This window comes from Callorhinchus milii, unplaced genomic scaffold (assembly GCF_018977255.1).
Source record: "Callorhinchus milii isolate IMCB2004 unplaced genomic scaffold, IMCB_Cmil_1.0 Scaffold5, whole genome shotgun sequence".
Taxonomy (NCBI): Eukaryota; Metazoa; Chordata; class Chondrichthyes; order Chimaeriformes; family Callorhinchidae; genus Callorhinchus; species Callorhinchus milii.
This window is the reverse complement of record NW_024704746.1, coordinates 20,802,932-20,822,191: the sequence shown is the minus strand read 5'-3', so window position 1 is coordinate 20,822,191 and position 19,260 is coordinate 20,802,932. Positions and strand designations below refer to the sequence as shown.

General features: G+C 37.1%; 1 protein-coding gene across 1 annotated transcript in view; it reads right to left on the bottom strand.

Annotated features, from left to right (window-relative positions):
• Positions 1–19,260, bottom strand: part of st3gal3a (ST3 beta-galactoside alpha-2,3-sialyltransferase 3a) — a 94,312-nt gene that overhangs the window by 28,239 nt on the left and 46,813 nt on the right. The window contains exons 7-8 of the mRNA XM_007887057.2: positions 13,797–13,892; positions 11,195–11,381 (exon numbers count right to left, since the gene is read on the bottom strand). Coding sequence (XP_007885248.1) covers positions 11,195–11,381; positions 13,797–13,892 — 283 coding nt within the window. The remainder of the gene's footprint in view (positions 1–11,194; positions 11,382–13,796; positions 13,893–19,260) is intronic.

The window sequence follows — 19,260 nt, the reverse complement described above, 5'->3', positions numbered from 1 at the left end:
AGTGTCCCACAAACAGTCGTGGATTGAAATGACCAATTTATTATTGTTTTTTTTTGAGGGATTATTATTGTCAAAAGGAAGGACTTGCTGGTTCTGATGGTCTTTTCCTGTTCCTCAAAATTCTTATGCTCTAATTCTTTGGAGAAATGTTCTGGAATCAAGCCTGGTTTACTGCACTGAGTGTACTGTTTAGTCTGTTTATACTGCTGAATTATTTGTTTTTTTGCTGTTTGTACCCGGTCTCTATTACTTGTAACTCTACTGTTCTGTTTATATTTTGTTTTGTTTACACTGTTATTAATTCTATCTAAAGCAACCTTGCCAGTACGATTTTACTATAAACAGATTCTTCGTAGCCAAACAGACCTCTGATGTGTGGAGATTCGAATTAAATAAATTCATCACCTTATTAGTCCCTAATTCTTGGCATTTACTCAGTGTAAAAGTTGTATTCTTAGGTTTTTTTTAAATTCGTCTAAACAGTTCCTTTACCATGAGGCTACCGCGTGTTTTTTCGATGGTGTGAATGCAGGCACCAAGAGCCTAATCTAGTTGATGAAAGAGTGGGAGAGGGAGCAAAGTCCCATTTCGCCCCCAAAATACACAGTCACTCCACTTTACAGTACATCCTGTGCAGTGCTTTGATACGTCTCAGTGATGTGATAAGGCGTTATATCAAATGCAAGGATTATTATTATTTATTATTACTCCAGATAAAACATTGGAGACATGTCCATTATTTCCTAAGAGAAGAGTCTCCATACCTCTATTGAGCAGAAATTGTACTGGTATGTTGTGTTACTCAAAGCAACCACCTGGTTTTGTTCAGACTGCGACTGAGGAATTTGGAAATCAATAGGATAAAAAAAATAGACTGGTTAAAAAAAAATTCAATTCACTTCTCATCTTACACTCCACAACCTTAGATTCATCTTACTGCTTGTTGAACATGTGTAGCTCACACTGAGTGAATGAATTCACTCTTACCTTTTACCCAAAGTTTTTCTCCCCCCTCACAACTTCTACACAATAAGATACCGGAGAAAAGTTAATAATTCAACTGATCTCTATGCAGTACTGTATACTCTAGTCTAAATAGCACACATCATTTAAAGAGAACAATTCACTCATGTCTATTATTGTATTTTTCATGTGTGACCTTGTCAAGTTCTGTACATTCACAGTGCACACCATGTTAAGGGTAACAGTTTATATGTTGAGTACTGTAAATAATAAAGTGTAAGCTATATACTCTTATATACAAAATATACAATCAATTCACTTTACAGTATATTCTGTGAATATACAATGCAAGAATTATTATTATTCCTATACCCACCAGACAAGAGCCATCTCAAGCGTGGGTGCTTTATATGGTGCACCGCTTTTGAACACAATGTGCAACATTCCTGCTTCTCATGCAGAGTGTACTCTAAAATAATTTTCTTTAAAAAGCCAAAAGAGTGCAAAGTTAATGACTTTTATTTTACCAGAATAACTAAGGCAACACTCAGATTTACTGTTTTGAATGTTATACTTTTCTTTCTCTTCAGGTTTACTGTTCTCATCCAAGAAGTTCTCATCCAAGTGGAGTCCTGTAGCTCAGTGGTTAGAGCACTCGCTTTGCAAGTGAGAGACCTGAGTTCAATTCCAGGCAGAGGGCGAAACCTTGGGCAAGTTTCCTTACTCCACACAGAGCCTAATAATAATCCCTCCAAAAACAATAATAAATTGGTCATTTTTAATCTACGACTGTTTGTGGGACATTGCTGTGCGCAATTGGCTGCCGCGTTCGCCCACAAATATACAGTCAATTCACTTTACACTGTGTGTTCTGTGAAGCGCTTTGGGACGTCCTCCTGACGTGAAAAGCGCTATATCAAATGCAAGGATTATTATTATTATTAAGTTTGGAAGCAATTTCCCGAGTGCCTATCAGGTGTGCAAGCATCTAGTCCAGCATTAACCCGCTTACAGACTCTCAGAAACCATGAGGCTCTGATTCTCACCTTATGGATAGAATTCAACAGGAAAAATAGAGGGCAGGTGTGCATTGAGAGCGATTTATTGTTAGGATACTTTGAACTAACAGCTGGGGTACAATAAACCAGTTATTTCATCCACCCATACATACGTTGATTCGTTTTATATTGTTGCACAAACATAGCCTCTGGTTATAAGAAGCATTTCTCTCACACACAGAATTCCCCCGTGTTCAAAAGATTATATGTAAAATAAAGTGCTATTGTTTTCAGTAGAAGTTTCATAGAAACTGCTACAACAGACTACATCAAAGAAAAATTCAGAATCCATGACAAAAGTGCACAAATTGGGGCTACAGATGTGGTTTAACCCTTCACCAACTCTCAAATAACATGCTACAGTGCAGCAAAACACCTTGAAGATCTTGCAGCAAAACACCTTAGAGTTGGGTGTTAACAAGCAATGGTACTTAGTTATCAAAAAAAACTATATTTTTTTAAAATGCAAGTTTTCTTTTGAATAATTCAATTTCCAGAACCCTTATTTAAGCAGTTTATGGCAGTTGCTAACACTTAAAAGGATGCAAAGAGATTACTCTGTCTCTTCAAATACTCACCCTCAATGAAGAAAAAACCCTCATCCCAAACCTTTTTCACCTCCAGAACTTTGCTATCCCAACTCCTGCAAGCCTAACACCCTCAAGCTTTGAAGGCAGCTAAGGACGGAAAGGCAAGACGGAGAGACTCTGAGATGAAATTCCAAACAGCTAAGGCAAAATGTCTGAAAGGTTGCCCACTAACAATGGAGTGGAGTAGGCTGGGGAAATGAAGCAGGCTGGGGTTTTGTGAACGATATGGTCACGGAGGTAGGGTGGGCTGAGGCTGTGTAGAGATTTGAAAGTGAGGAAGATGAATTTGATCTGCTGGGAGATGGAGCTGAGTGAGGTTGGGGGTGAAGTGTTCGTGCATTCTGGTGTGGTAGAGGGCACAGACTGCTGAGTTCTGGATGATCTGCAGCTTGTGTATAAGGGCGCTGGGGAGTCCAGTGAACAGGACATTAGAATACCTTGCAACAATTGAATTTAAACTAAAATATATTTAAAACCAAGATTTTCTTTAAAATCAAAATAAGCTGCATGAGAAAACAGAATGGATGTCAAGGGAATGGTGTTTATGCAAAATAAACGATTTACATTATAGCCATCAATACTCAAGCCTCACTTGCTCCATTCATATGGTGCTCAATGGTCGATTTTGAATCACCACTGCTCTCTAGTGTATATCCCCAGGAATAGATGGAGCAAGCGGCAATGACCAAAATGAGCAATTATTTCGCACATGTGGTTTGTAATAAAGTTGCTGGAAAGTCAATAATTCCATTTACTATGTTGGATTGATTTTTTCATCACTTGATAAAAGTCTGCACCTGTGAGTTGCTCCAAGAGAGCAGATGTAACCTGATAGTAAATGGACTTAAGGTTATACAATTATTGTCAGTTATATTCAGGTTAGTAGTTTTCAAAATTGCATGGAAGTCTAGCACCAATCGAGCATTATACAAAAACAATTTTGTTACAAAACTATCATATATTTAAAGTCCCAAGAAAGATGATAATAATTCTCAATAGATTGGTACATTATTCCTCTTCCCAAGTCACACATTTTCAATGAAAGAATAGCAACTTGAATTCAGGGGTCAAAAGATCCCATATTTGAACCAGCTACAGGGCAAACATATTTGTTGATTTATACTCAAAATTTTCCCTCAAGGGAAATGTTTGCCCAACATGCCCAATGTAGACTAACATCTCAAATAGGCGCACCTATGGCCTCCTACTCCATGGCACGCCTCATCAGTTGACTGCTACATTGCACTGCCTTTAACATAAATGATGCAGATCATATGGTAGTAATCTTTGCTTTTAAGGATTTGGGTCTTTGCATTACATTCTCTAAAGTTCACAGAAAAATAATCTGTGTCTTCTTCCCCTTCCACCCCCCACTGCCATAACTGAACAGATGTGTGTTCCTCATCATTTGATAAGTATAAACTTCCAACAAACACTACATTACAAAACAACAACTTCAAAGCTCAGGCAGACTAGTAAATTGGTGCAGTTCAAAGGTTTTTTTCCACACAAATAAATTATTCATATGCACTGAATGAACACTAGGGAGGTCTCTATGACTAAACACAGCAAACGTTCGTCAGCTTCTATCATGCATTGTCTCTATTGTTTAAAACACTGTTGGAGAAGAGTGTTTACTTTTATTTTTAATAAAGAGATCATAAGATTTTTAGTTCAATAAAATGTTCTGATTCTTTAAAGGAATCAACAGGCTTTTTGTAGTTAAAAAAACAAGCAAGCCAGTGTTAACTGTCTTGGTTTATCAGTCATGAATCAGTAAGCATGACAAGAGATGCATATTTTAGTCTATTCACAAAATACCACTGATGTCTTTTCACTTACTTTATCCTTTCTGCATCATCTCATTTCAAAATGTAAAAAGACCATACAGTCGGGAGAACACAACTGGAATGTGTCTTAACCCTTAGTTTGCTAAATATTCTCAGCACTTGGCAAAATACCAACAGTAATGGTGGCTTGCACATGGCATCCGTGCATAGGTGGAGCACTTATAAGAGGATGATCTCGAGTGCTAAATAAATATTAGTTATTTGCTGAAATAAGTGACCTGCCCTGTTCTCAAATACCAGCTTTTCCATCACCAGCACAGCTTCTCCTTCTCTCAAATAACAGCATTTCCATCCTCAACATATTGTGCTCTCCTTTCAAATACTAGTTCCTCTATCACCCACAGCTTCTCTCACTCTCAAATCTCAACTCCTTCACTGTAGTGGGATTGTAATTTTTTTTTTGCGCATGCATATGCTGTGCATGTGTGGGTCAACTGCCAGCTATATCAATAACCTTTAAACCCAGTCCTAGTTTCTTACAAATATATAAATCACATTTTGTCACATGAATAATGGTTCCTGGCAAAGTTCTGAAATTTCTACCAACCCTGAAATATAAGGTAAGAAATTAATTTTCTGTTAATTTGAAAACATCACATTTTCTTGGTCAGTGATACCCACAAAATCAGCTGAAGAAATCTTCATTTTGAACCTCTCTTGTAATCCTGTGACTATATTTAGTCACACAAAATGTTTTAATTTTGTTACGATTCACATTATTTCGAGGATTACTTTCTCACATGTTCACCAGTAAAACAAGCAAAACTTCAAATTTGGTGAAATTCATAAATTCTCAACGTAAAGTTTCAACGATAAAGACTACAACTTGTGACTCACGATATTTGTGATTTAATTGCAAAATTACTCGTCTTTAAAGTATCTGCGATCCGATGAAGCACAAGACCCCTGATTGAACTGAATCACCATTCTAATCATTTCATATAAAGGATGTTGAGAGGAAATGTATTGAAGTTGACTATTTGAGTCTTCTACTAGCTGAACTGTTGGGCTGATTGATGCCCTTTATTAACATGGACTCATGTCATGTAGCTATTGACTCACTGCTTGTTTTATAGGCTGTTTACAATGTGCTTGGTCTGAGTCAAATATCCAGGCCCTTTCACATGCCATGACTTTAAACTGTACACACGCACAAAGCAACATCAGAAAATCAGAGAAGACCTACACTGATCTCTCCAGCTGGTCCAGACCGCAGACTATTGTTACTGTTTCGATTGATGAAACAGAAAGCAATGATGGAACAGAACAGAATCCTCTAATGGTTGAATTGTTTAAATAAAATGCTCAGTACAGCCTTGACACTGTGGAAATAGTGACAGTCGCGCACACACAGACCGCAGCAGACTGTGTCAAACCCAGAGTCATAGTTCAGAAATCAATAGGCACCACAACCTCACTCGTTTGCCAACCATGACTGCAAGATGGATCAGGAAGTGTTTTCAGACAATGTTACAGGATAGAGTTACAGAGTCTGAATTGTGAAGCAGGTAGAAAGTGGCACTTTGAAATGATTCAAATCTACTCCGAGCTGATGGGAAAGAAGTGAATCGTTCACCTATAAGAAATCTCAATGAGCTTGGAATCGTTCAGCCAGGTCCCAGTTGCTATGACCTATAGCAAAAGTCCACAGCATAAAACATCCCACAGATTGATATCGTTGATGAGTGTTACAGGAATTGTAAATGCCTCACTGTTACAGCGGGGGGTGTTGAGCTTGTACTTTGTCGGGATAGAGTTGAGGGAGAATTATACTGCATCTAACTTGTATTTTATTCAACCTAGAAGAGTTTGAAATTTCTACTGGTAACAAAACATGGAGAAAAAAATCTGATATTCAGCACTGATGACCTGCAATTTAAGTAGCACAGTAATTCCACTGGATAAGTAAATTCTGTTAGAATTTCTTATGGTAAGGTAAAATTTTTGTGAGGTCATAGGCATTCTCTTCACTCTGCAAAGAATAAATGACTATCAGGAACAGAAAATTCATGTTCAGGAGTCTGAAAGGCCCAGTAACTGACAGGCAGCTATAGTGGAGGGTATTTCACAACAGTGCTAATAAAATAAACTCTGCATGCCTGTTGTAACAGTAACTTCCTCATTACATTATACATTTGGTTATTATGATTTACAAATCTGACACACAAATATTCCTAGATTTTTTTTAACTAATTTTTTCAGACGAACCCCAACACAGTCCAAAATGTGATTTTAAATTGTTGCACTTCGTTTCACCCCTTCCCCCCGAGAGACTCCACGTGCAGTAAAATAAGGAGATTTGAAAGACAAATGGACTTATTCCAAGAAGCATTCCAGGTATTCTTTTTTCCCCTCTGAATGACTTTTCAATTTTTAACAGGAGTCAGACAGCAGAAGGATTACACAAATGTTTATAAACAAAATAAATATTTTGGAACAGTTGTCAACCAGCAACTCAAGTTGACCATGTAGGTACAGAGTAGTGTAATCAATGGTGCTTGAATGAAATCATCATCAGTTTTCACAAATGAAAGCTATCGCAGTAAGTTCTGAATAACGTGTAGATAGTAAGTGTGGTGTAATCTTTTGTACAATTTCTTAATCTACGAAAACGTCAATCCATGCTGTACTGCTCCTCAAAATTTGCAAAGTGATTCTTACACAGGTTGAACAAAGAGTTAGTGATAAACTACAATATATCCCTCTTTCTCTCTCTGTCCTACACTGACAGATTTTGACAGATATTTCATACTGTAGGCAGTTTGGTAAGGAAGATTAAACATTGAGCGTATGACCCCACCATTAATGCACAAGCCTAACAAATAGTATTGCAGCCCTTCAACAAACTATAACGGGGATGCAGCTCAGACTAAAAAGGTGAGTTTTTTGTAAGTGACAGAATTTAAATTCAGCAGAACTTGCCATAATAAATGGTTATTATCATCCGCAGGCATGGGGTTAACTTCCATATTATGCGAATGATAACTCATTCTACGTCTGTCTCCATCCTTGACTCCATGACCCTGCTGTCTTGATGGAGTGTCTATCAGACATCAAGTCCTGAATGAGAGCCAATTTTCTCCAGTTGAATGTCGACAAGACCGAGGCCCTCCTGCTTAGCTCCCGTCAGCACCTCCTCACCTCAGGCGCTGACAGCATAACTATCTATGGATAGACTCTCCACCTCGCTTAGCCGGCAAAAACTTTGGTGTCTTGTTCAACCCTCAACTGTTGGAAGTATTCGCTTCTGGCACCACCGCTGGCCAGGAGGGCAGGTGATCTGTTCCCGGTCTTCAGAAATAACATATGTATTAAGAGACTGACTACAGGGAGTTATACAACAGTGGCTGTGCGTTATCTCATACCTTGCATAAGGGAAAGCTCATGGTTTCCACTTAATATAATTCCAAAGTAGGTATGGCTGAGAATATCAACTCAAAGTATAGGTTATGGGCAAGAAGCAAAGTGAAATGTTTATGGGAAAAATACTGTAAGTTTGGATTTAATTTTTTTTTAAATTAACCGGACCATTCCCCCTTCAATAAACACAATTTGGCCTGAATGGTTCCTGAATAACACAGCTGAATTATTTAACAAATCACTCAACAATATCCAGGTTCAATGTATCATACAATCATACTTCATTCCATACTTGTGTGCTTATTATATAGAAAGTCTCTCACAAGGTGACACAGAGCTACATTTGTTCTTTTACTCAAGTCATAACAGTTTTTCACATGAACAAAAGAACATCGGGAACTCACTGTCACTGATTAGATATTCTCTTTATTCTATAGATGTGCGTATTCCTGAAGAATCTGAAGCATGTTTTTAAAATGGAAAGTCAAGGTCAGGGTTAGTGCTCACAATTAATGGAACACAGGGCCAAGACTCTCTATGTAAGCATTAACCACAATAATATTTCTCTCCGTTCCCACATCTTACATTTAATTACAAGTGAGTTTTTTTTATTAAAAACACAACCTATTATAACTGATTTTTACATCTGACAGCAGGGAAGCAGCCCCATTGATAAGTTTGAATTGCAACCCTTTACATCTGATCCTGTATAACCTGAGGTCAAATTATCATGCTCAGCCATGTTATCAGAGTTGGTTACAGTGAGAACATTCAAAGGATTGGGACAGCATTGAAAGTGTTCCACCTTCATAGTTGGGAAATGACCCAGGATGGAGCCAAATCTGAAGATCAAAAGTATGATCTTCACCTGGTTTCTTTCTGTATTGAATCATCGCTGACAGAGGTTGACAAAATATTCTCAATGTTCAAGGAAACTTTGTGACTATCAAACGAAGAGAAATAGCAAGCTCAGTAAGTTAAATGCAACGCCCCCCCATGATTTAAGTAGCAAGTAGAAATAACATTTTGACCATGGAAAGAGACTTGGGAAAAAACAATGTGCATCTGGACCCCTATGCCCCCACCCCACACAAACAAAATGCTTCTAGAATATTTCAAGTTAGAATGATTTTAAACAAGTTGAAATTCCTGCACTAGCTTTCTATGGTTAGCTTTGACATGAATCAATGTGTACAATGTAAGTGTATGTTACAGGCTGTCAGTGAAGTACAGAATTACCCTTTTCACTGAAAGTTTGCTGACAGTTAAGATTACTGCACTAATGTCCTTATAATGACAGATGAGGGTTCATTAACCCTACAATGACCAGCTCTCATTTTCAACCAGGAACAACTTAAGACGCAGTTTCAGACTGAATGGAGTAAGGTGACGAAAATAATTGTTCTTTTATTTAGCACAAGATGCATTGTAATTGTTGCTCTGTATCATTCAGTGTCTCACAGGTTACTAGGCTATTCTTACAATCTTACAGAGCACATCCCTATTTTTAATGGTCTAATTTAATGCTTGGAAATGTGGAATTTTTTTAAACTGGTAAATTTACATATTACTTCAAATAACAATTTCCTTTTAACTACATATTCTCTAACCTGTATCATTCCCCAGTAAAACAGCCACAAAAAGCAGCTTAGGATGATTCTTCCTCTGTTTTTGTCTCTCTCCCTTTCTCTGCTGTCTGCTACAGAGGGATTCTCACAATGGCAAAGCAGGAAATGAAAAATTACTGTGAAGTAAGAGAATTGTTTTCAAAAAAGCTTTATAAATAAGATGATGCAAAGAGCAATTTCAGCACCTAATAAGCAAACACTGCAGAATCAAAAAGCCAATAGTCTCTTCAAACAGACATCACCATTAAGTAAAGTGTATTGTACTACTCATCAGAAATTACTGACAACCAAGAGAGCTGAACAAACATACACTTGATTGATGAAGTACCCTGGGGTCAATAACCTTCTATCATATTTCAGTTCAGCTCCTGTTCATTACTATGCTCAGTGAGTCTCTCCAGCCAGTTATCCCCTTTCCCAATGATAATGTCAAGAACACTGGCACAAATAAATAAACAAAACAACAATTTAAAAAAAAGTTCAAGTATTTTTGAAACCATATGAAGTTTTAAAAAGGTTTGGAACACAATACGTGATATTTAACCTGATCAAATGGACGGACCTATTCCTTGCACATAAAATGAACAGAAACATTGTGAGCAAGTCAACAGTGATAAATTGGCATTATGCAGCTTGGATCCGAAGAGATTAAATTGTCTGCACATCCCCATCAATCTAACAATCGCTGTCAATTGTTAACCATTGTCAATCTAACAATTGGTGCTTAAACTGCTCTTTAACCTGCTCTTTAAGGAGTGCACAAGACACACTGGCTTTTAAACTGCACCGTTGGTTGCATAGGCTGTTTATAAATATTTCAGCAAACCAAAACGACATTTCATTATGAAAGTATAAATCGAATTTATGAGAATGCAATACATCGACAGTTCTCATGTTTACTGAAGAAAGGAGATAGATTACAAGATTCAGTACAATGACTTGGAACTGTTCAGGCATGGCATTATATTAATAGTCAAGCAATGGATACTGATGTGATTTACAGTTGTATAGTCTGTTTCATATTTGGAGAATGCCTCAAAGCCCTTTAGAAAGGTGGAAGGGAAAATAATTCCAGAGGGAGGGGGCAATGTATTTGAAGGCTTGTCTGCAGATGGTGGGATGGAACAAGTGGGGTTATGAAGTAGGCTGAAGTTGGCAGAGTGGAAGGGTGGCGAGAGCTTAAGCTTACCTTTCTTCAACACACTGAAGTGCACATCTGTTGTGTTCTCACTGAAAATTATGGTTTGCTGTTGCTTGCTAATGAAAATTATCTTATGATCACTCACCACTCACTGAAGACTGTTGCCTGCGGCTGTCACTATTCATTGAAGACCTCTGCTGTCATTATTCACTGAAGAATGCTGCTGAAACCATTCATTGAAGCCTGTTGCTGTCACTACTGACTGAAGACTGCTGCTGTAATTGAAGACAACTATATGCTGTTGGCACCATTGTAACTACTGAATTTTACTGTCACTCTCTCAGGGTTACTGCTCTCCGCTACCATCACTGAAGACTCCAACTCATTACTCATGTAAGACTATGGTTGGTTGATGTTACATCAGTTAAGAAAGATGACAATTTTTTACTTTTGCTTAGGCTATCACAGTTGGCTTTGAAGTCCAAGGACAGAATGAAAATTGTGCTGGACATCCGTTACACCATGAAATAAGTAGATAGATAAACCTCTTATACCTGTAGTATTCTCGACAATATGCCATTGTGATTCTGGAATGGATCCTTACCACTTTTTCTTTGTAAACAATGTATTTCAACCATTTGAAATCCTGAGGTTTGAATCCAGCAAACACAAATAGTGAGTCCTTCTCATAGCGTTCTGGTTTCTGTATGGCACCTTCTGGGTATGTGATTCGAAGAGTTGTCTTTGAGCCAACATCTTTTTCAAATCCCTTCACAGGAGCTTCATTCAGTCTGAAGAAAACAAAAATATTTTCAATTCTAAATAGTAATATTTGTCTTAGGTAATGGTAATGGTCATGCAGTCTTTTCCCATAAGATAAAGATTAATGGTAAATTTTAGTCCCCTGATCCATCAGATTTGCCTGGGCCATCCAAATAATGTAAACTTATTCCTGTCTTTCTAGACAGGTTGATGTCAAGGACGACTTGGGAACTCAACAGAAAATACTTTAGGAGATACTCTGAGCAGACTTCAATCCTCTGAAATCTGAAAGCATAAATTCAATCAGTTTGTCCTGAAGCGAAATTTGGGCTCAGAAATCAAATAAAACAGCTTCAGACTACAGCTTCCTAGTTTGGAAGTTTCAACACTGGGGTAACCATAGATGCTCTTCCCAGAACCAAAGCTTTGTTTTCTCTTTGTGATGGCCATTCATTTCACTCTACCAGCATTTCATTCTTGTTTTCACCCAATTGGGAAGTAATGGTAGGAGGTGCAAACAAGGGCTTGGGAAAAAGATGGCTCAAACCATGGAATCAAAATAAGAGAAGTACTTATTTACCCGAGTCTTGCAATACAAATGGATGTCGAAGAGTGATCTCTATAACCAACTCTTACACTGACAAAACATTTGAATGTGAAGACATCAGCAGAAGTCCTTGAGTGAGTTAATTCATAACTGGCCAACAATCATCCACATAAGATTGACAAATATGTTTCCCTATGATTTCATGGATTTGTGCGCAATTGTCTGCTGCGTTTCACCCACAAAATACAATCACTACACTTTACAGTATATGCTGTGAAGCGCTTTGAGACGTCTTAAAGACGTGATAAGGCTCTATAACAAATGCAAGGATTATTATTATTATTGATCCATGGTGGACATTTTGGTTTGAGTCACGTCAACACTAAATTCCCTAGCTTTTTGTTTTTTTGTCTTTGTGAACAAAGTAGGAATGTATGTGAACAATGAATGCAGCAATCAAAAGCCTTCAAATTTTATTCAAGCAGGAGCGTGTCTGATGTTCAATCAAAGCGCCACAGCTACGTGCAGTTCATACACACACACATTATATATATATATATATATAAAGGTTTTAAAACACAGTGTCCCAGTTACTTGTTTAATCATTAACCAATTTCAGGGAGGACTTGTTACAGCTAGCCAGACTAAAATACGATTCTCTCGCTTGCAGAGGTTCCAATAGCTTGTAAATGCTTTCATTCAAAATTAAGCCACTGTAATGCTTCTCTTGCCTCCTCCTGAAAGGAGATAAGGGAGGGGAGGGAGGCGAAATCAAGCCACATATCTAACATATCTGTTAATAATCTTGTAAAGGGTGGGATCTGATTAGATATTAACAAATAGGCAATATTATTTTGGTGAGATAGAACATTTGTTTCCCTAAATTTTTTCAAACCATCTTCAATGATATTTAAACTCATCGAAAAGAGGTGTCACCATTGCTGGTGGACTGAAGCCCTGCTTACCAATTTTGTCACCCAGGAACGAGGACTGGAATTACTGTACAGAGTTTCTGTGCAAAAAGGGGAAAGGCCTCATTTGTACTTCATGCAGTGCTAACACAGTTAATCGGGTTACCACACGCTCATGTTTTACTGAATAATCTAAGAGATTGAATGTGCAGAAGGTGAATAAAATTCTATGTTTATTTGTGTGGAATAGCTGGCAGGCCATCTCCAGTGGAAAGCAAGGATGTCTGTAAAGTTGTAGCAACAGATGTTGTGAATGTTAGTGCTTCTCCACATGAAAGACATCACAACATAAACCTGCTGACTACTCCACAAGGAAAACAAAATTAAAACAAATGCTCATTCCTACATTTCATTATAAGTACAAAACAATTGCCAGCCTTAACAAATAACATGTGTTAGACCAGTGTAATGCAGTGATCTTTAGAAGTATGAAAATATATGATTTTGCTTCTTTAGTTGAGTCCATGTTATTTACTGGATTGTAGATATATGACCATATTTTCTTTCTGAATGCAGTTTGTAATAATCCTTGAACTTGATACAGCGCCTTATCACGTCTTCTAGACGTCTCAAAGCGATTCACAGAATATAGTGTAAAGTGAATTGATGTATATTTTATGGGCAAAACTATAAATTACATATTGCATGAATTAGATGCTGCCATTACACATAGCGTGAATTGCCAAACCACCTTTATAATTTATATGAAAGGACTGAATAGCAGCAGCTAAACAAAAATATAGAAAAATGTCTCAAGTCTGCGAGGACAGAAAAGAATCAGCATCAGGACTATTCAAGGTTATCCAGCTGAACCAGCACCCACATGACATAAATATACAATTAATCCTACTTTGAGATGAATCTCATTGTGCTGTTGTTGTATGATGAGAAACAAACAGAACAAAACAGATCAAAATAAAACTCACCTTATTACAACATCATAGTCATCGATTTTTGATCCGAGAGATTTGTTAGCCACTATTCCTCCATTGCCTATAATGATGCATCGTTTGCAGGTTAAACTGAAAGAGAAAGAAGGCTTATCATTAATTTGTTTATATTGAGGATCTTCATGCAAATATCATTAACAGTTTTATTGCTGTTTTATTAGAATTAAACCAGGATTAAACATGTATATTCTGTAGCAGCAGTGTTGGTGCGTGACATTGCCTTTCCAGCCAATTCCTTATGCAACTGAACATTTTATGCTACTCCAGTGTTACATAACAAATGTTTAAGCTATTACCCTTAAGAATAAATAGAACACATATACAGTTAAGCAGTGTATGAGTTACAATGCAGAAGCTGCAACACCATATGGTTATCAAACAAATGCTTTGACCACTGCTTTCATTTGCGTGATTGCACGATGCATTTCATTTGAACCAGCTGTAAATTTGGAACCAATAATATACAGCTGCAATGTAAATACAACTCCAGTTCTTGTTGGGTGTATTGTCTTCGTACACATGGAAACAGCTTCCCACCACCTAAATATATTCCTACAAAATGTGAAATCAGGTTTGATTCATTGCAATAAAGAAACACATGATGTTCTTGGAATGAATAAAAAATAGCTGAGTTTTTAGATTTCACAGCAAAACCTACAGCCCTGGCAAAGATGTCCTTGCACAGAAATAAATACATTGACTGATAAACTCAAACATTAATCAGTTGAGCAATGCAACAAACGTACAGGCAATGTGATAGATCAATCAGATCATAGTAATTATTAGCTAATGGCAAGAGGAAGCCTGATAGCAACAACAGGAATTTCTTAAATAAATATGAATGAAATAAATCACAGAAGTCAAAAAATATGATGTATAGGTAAACACTTAGTACTTACCCTCCACTAAAGATGGCATATAAATGCCTATCCTTCTTTCACTGTATCCTGATGCCTGCCCCCGTCCCCTCCACATCTGTTGATGGGTGTTTTATCTTGGGATACTAATGTCCTAACTTTGCACCCTCTACACAACATGCTGCTACAGGTCAGTTGCAAGTTAACGCAATACCTGTTTTGAAAAAATTCCCAGAAGTGACCCTGTATTTTCTTGGGGGAAGAACAGCCATTAGGTTTATGGATTATTCAAAGGACTAGTAGGTCAAAGGTTGATAATCCAACCGTGCGATTTTCTATTTGGTATATTCCCAGTCTGATCTAGTCATAAAACAACAAGACCAGATGGATTGCATGTCAAACTACTCAATGTACTGTAGTAGGGAGTGCTCCAACAGAGCTTCCTAGCTTCTCATTGGATAGATATAAATAGAGTAGCAGATAGCAATGGTGATTTGAATCCTCAAATATTGCATGACCACAGAAACTATGGAGATGTCAATTTGACACACAGAATGCATATTGGTAAATATTAAAGCCTATTATAAAGGGACCAGTACTTGGGGAAGCAATAAATACAAAACAACATGAGCTTATAAAAAACAGGTTATGCCAAAGATGTTTATTGGAATTGTTGAGGATGTAACCAAGTTGGTGGACAAGGGTATGCTGGAGGATATTATATATCTTAAATTTTAGAAACCATTTGCTATGGTTCCTTACATGAAACTTATGGCTAAAGTGAAAACTCATGGGATCAAGGAGGAAGTTTAAAATTGCATTATTAGCTGGCAAGATAATACAAAACAGGGGAGAGTTATCAATGGTAATAATTCTAATTGTGCAGCTGTGACCAGTAAAAGCCCCTGGGGATCTGACCTGGGATCTCTGCTGTTCATATTTATTAAAACTCTCAATGAGGGTATTGTGAGTACAAAATAAAACACTGCTCTTCATTTTAAATAAGAGAAACTTTCTTAACAAAGTTTATTTTTATTTTCAGAGGAACTGTATTTCTTTTGTTTAATACCTTGGACCCCATAAGGATATGAAATTTGTTGAATAAGCTGCAACCCAAATTCAGTAATTCAAAACATTGAATTGTATCATCTGAATAACAGTTAGCAAGGTTAATCACAAGATATATTAAGCCCCTCACTGGCTTGGGGAAAGTACATACAAGTGACAATCTCAAAAACTGAAGCGATCTGCCTATATCTTTCATTATTATGGCCCTTACCCTGGCAAAGAACATGTAGGAGTTTTATTGGTATCGTCGATTCATCAAGTGAAGTTTGTTGAACTCCATATTCAGCAGAGAATATCGCACATGTAATACAAGCCATTTATGAAGTACAGGGACAGGTGGTTCTGATAAAGTTAACATTTTTATAGATGTCAAAGTCGTCTGATACAATATAATTACAGTATTTGTTCTGGATCTTGGAGAATTTTTTTTAAATAGTTCTTATTTTGATAAGGTGGAATATTTTGATTTTAAATTCATCAAAATGAGAGAACTGGGGCAAACCATAGATGATGCCTCTCAATGGATAAGACCCAAACAAGGAAATGATCTAGAAGGAGCACTTACTGTTCTAATCAGAAATGCATGGGCATTGTTTTGTTACAAAACAATAGTTTACCTGTAGAAATGAATCTTCCCTTCAGTAATTGGCAATTGGCTGCCACATTTCGCCCACAAAATATACAGTCAATTCACTTTACACTATATTCTGTGAAGCACTTTGAGACATCTCGATGACATGATAAAGCTCTGCATCAAATGCAAAGATGATTATTTAGTCCTGCACCTGCTTCTTCCTGTATTAGGCTGCTTATTTAATGGAGAGACCCACAAAGAGCTGGCTTATTGAGTTTAATGAAGGTGAGTGCTTTTGGACCAATCAAAGTCTAGCTAACCATTCAGAGCTATCTGATCTGGGAATGTCCAATACTGAACTAGCTTTTATTCAATAACCAGTACTTACAGTAAGCAGTAATTACGTTTTTCAGAACAGAGAAGCTCTAACACCCTCACCCATTGCACTCAATTAAATTGCTTTGACTTGTCTCTATAATGGATGTCATAAGAGCAACCAAGTATACAGATGTGAGGAGGAAGGGATGAAATGGTGTATTAAAGAAAGGATACCCACTTTAGATGAAATATTGTTTCATAAGAATGTTTTTCCACTTCCTTTGAACAGTCGTTTGAACAAAATAAACCTTGCAATTGTAATGGCCCCCTAAGCAGTTTTACTATTAAAACAATGTAATTCTGACTTGAGCATAATCAGTATTAGTGACAGGGAAATAAGTCGCAAGCATGACTGTCATCTGATTCTCCTTCATTTAACCGAGTTCCATCTGAGTGCTTAGCTGCAAGATACACTGCAGTTTGAAAGTAATTCAATTGATTCCAGTTGCTAAAGGGTGCACCTCATTTGACTCAATCTTGCCACGTCCTACACTTTTTTTTAAATGAAACCTAAAGCAATGTATTAGATAATAGCTCCATGAGGATTTTGAATATATACAATGAATCCCACCCTGGGAGCTACAAATAAATTGTATGGGATTAGGAGGATAATGGTAGCACATAATCTATTTCCAGTAACTGTATACTGGTTTAGAGCAAATTTAAAGAGGGTGAATTGTACATATTAAACATTAACAGGTGATATGTCTAAAGTACTCAGGTGATGAAGCAGATATCACAAATTGTACAAGTTAAATTCTGGAAATGGGGCAAAAAAACAAGCTAATTCCAAAAAAACAAAGGTTAACTGAAGCCAAGAAGCAGCTTCCTTTGACAAAGACATGGCAGTAAATGGAACAAACAGTACTTGGAGCATTAACTGCTGGTCACCACATAAATATTATATTGGTTGGTGTTCTTCAAGGCAATAGATTTTTGGTGAAGAGTGAATATAGAGATAAGTTTTGAACAAGACGGGGGAAGAGGTCACTTAAGAAAGATGGCAAAAACTTTGAGTTGGACAGGAGGAATGGTGCTCTGAATTATGGAGTGACATGTAGCATAACTGATTCACTCCATGACAATGAATCCCGGCTCTGGGATTGATTCAATGTACAATTGTCAAGCCCCATCACATTATCAACGAGCTGAATCTGACCAGACACAAGAGCATGCTTTGCAAATTCATCTTACACTCTGCACAATTTCTTTGCAAAAATGATATGTGGGTGACAACCCTACTCTGCAGACATAAGGGAATCATTTATTAAACAGTATATGAATTTCGAAGATGTACTTGATAATATACATCATACACAGAAATGCTGGTCATTGGAGAGATTACCTACAGATATCCCTGAGATTCCTGGCATTTAAACGCTGAAGAAATAACATGAATGAACCACTGGCACAAGAAGATATTTGTTTCAAACTGCCACAGAAATGAAACTTTTTATGTCGTAGGATTCTAGGGGCCTTTTGATAGTGAGCTGCTCAGGCTCTGTGAACAGGAGAGCAACAAATTACAATGCAACTCCCACTGTTCTCTCAGCCCAATATTCGAAGATAAATTATCAAGGGTGCCCAGAAAATTTAAATACTTCCAAACGGATTCACATGTCAAATTAAACTAAACAATAGTAAATTTGCTCCCCTTATACTTTAACAATCTCAATCCTGCACACTGATTTGTTCAAACAAAAATAGCCTTGGAGACAAAAATGTAAATCCAAATATTTTTGCACCATCATTTTTCAGGGTATTTTCATGAACTGAAAGTCCTATGTTGAACAGAATATTTTTCACTAAAAATGGTAGAATTTTACAGTATCTCAGAGGTAACCTTATCATATTAGTTTCTTATTGGAGCTTTTTGGACTGCACTTCCCAGCAGTAATTGTTCGTGTAAAACTGGATATCGTCGGCAACATTTCGTTCCTGGAGTTTTGGATGGTTACCCCAGTAACAATCTCTGAATTATTTAACTCTTTGTGGTGCTGCTCTCGTTTCCTGGAGCTATCTCACACAGTTTAAAAGAAAATTACTTGGCCCATATTACAGAATTATACATTAAAACAGTGCCTTTCTTAAAAAGGTTTGTGATTGGAGGAAAGCCATGATTGAGATAGACGCCTTCAGTTGGACACGGTTGAACTGATGCAGCTAGCTTTTGCTTTTTTTAAAAAAAATCCCAAAGAAACTGCTAATATCCAGCCTAAAATTAGGTACAAGTTATACTCTCTTCACTTAATGTACCATCTAACATCCTCAGTAGTTAAAACATATGGCACATTCCAATCAGTTTATATCCCCTTCTCAAACCTTAACACAAGTAGACATTGGGGTAGAAAGAGTTATGAAAAACCCAAAGAACTGAATGTTGACAAGGCAACTGGGTCAAGCAAAACACACTCTTGGGATCCTCTTAAAATTTTGAGAGGAAATAGTTGAGACTCTGGTTAATATTTTAGGAGCTCCATAAACAATGGATCTGTACACAAGACCTGAAGGATAATAAATAGCCTGTTATTCAAAGCATTAGTGAGAAAAAAATCTGGAAATT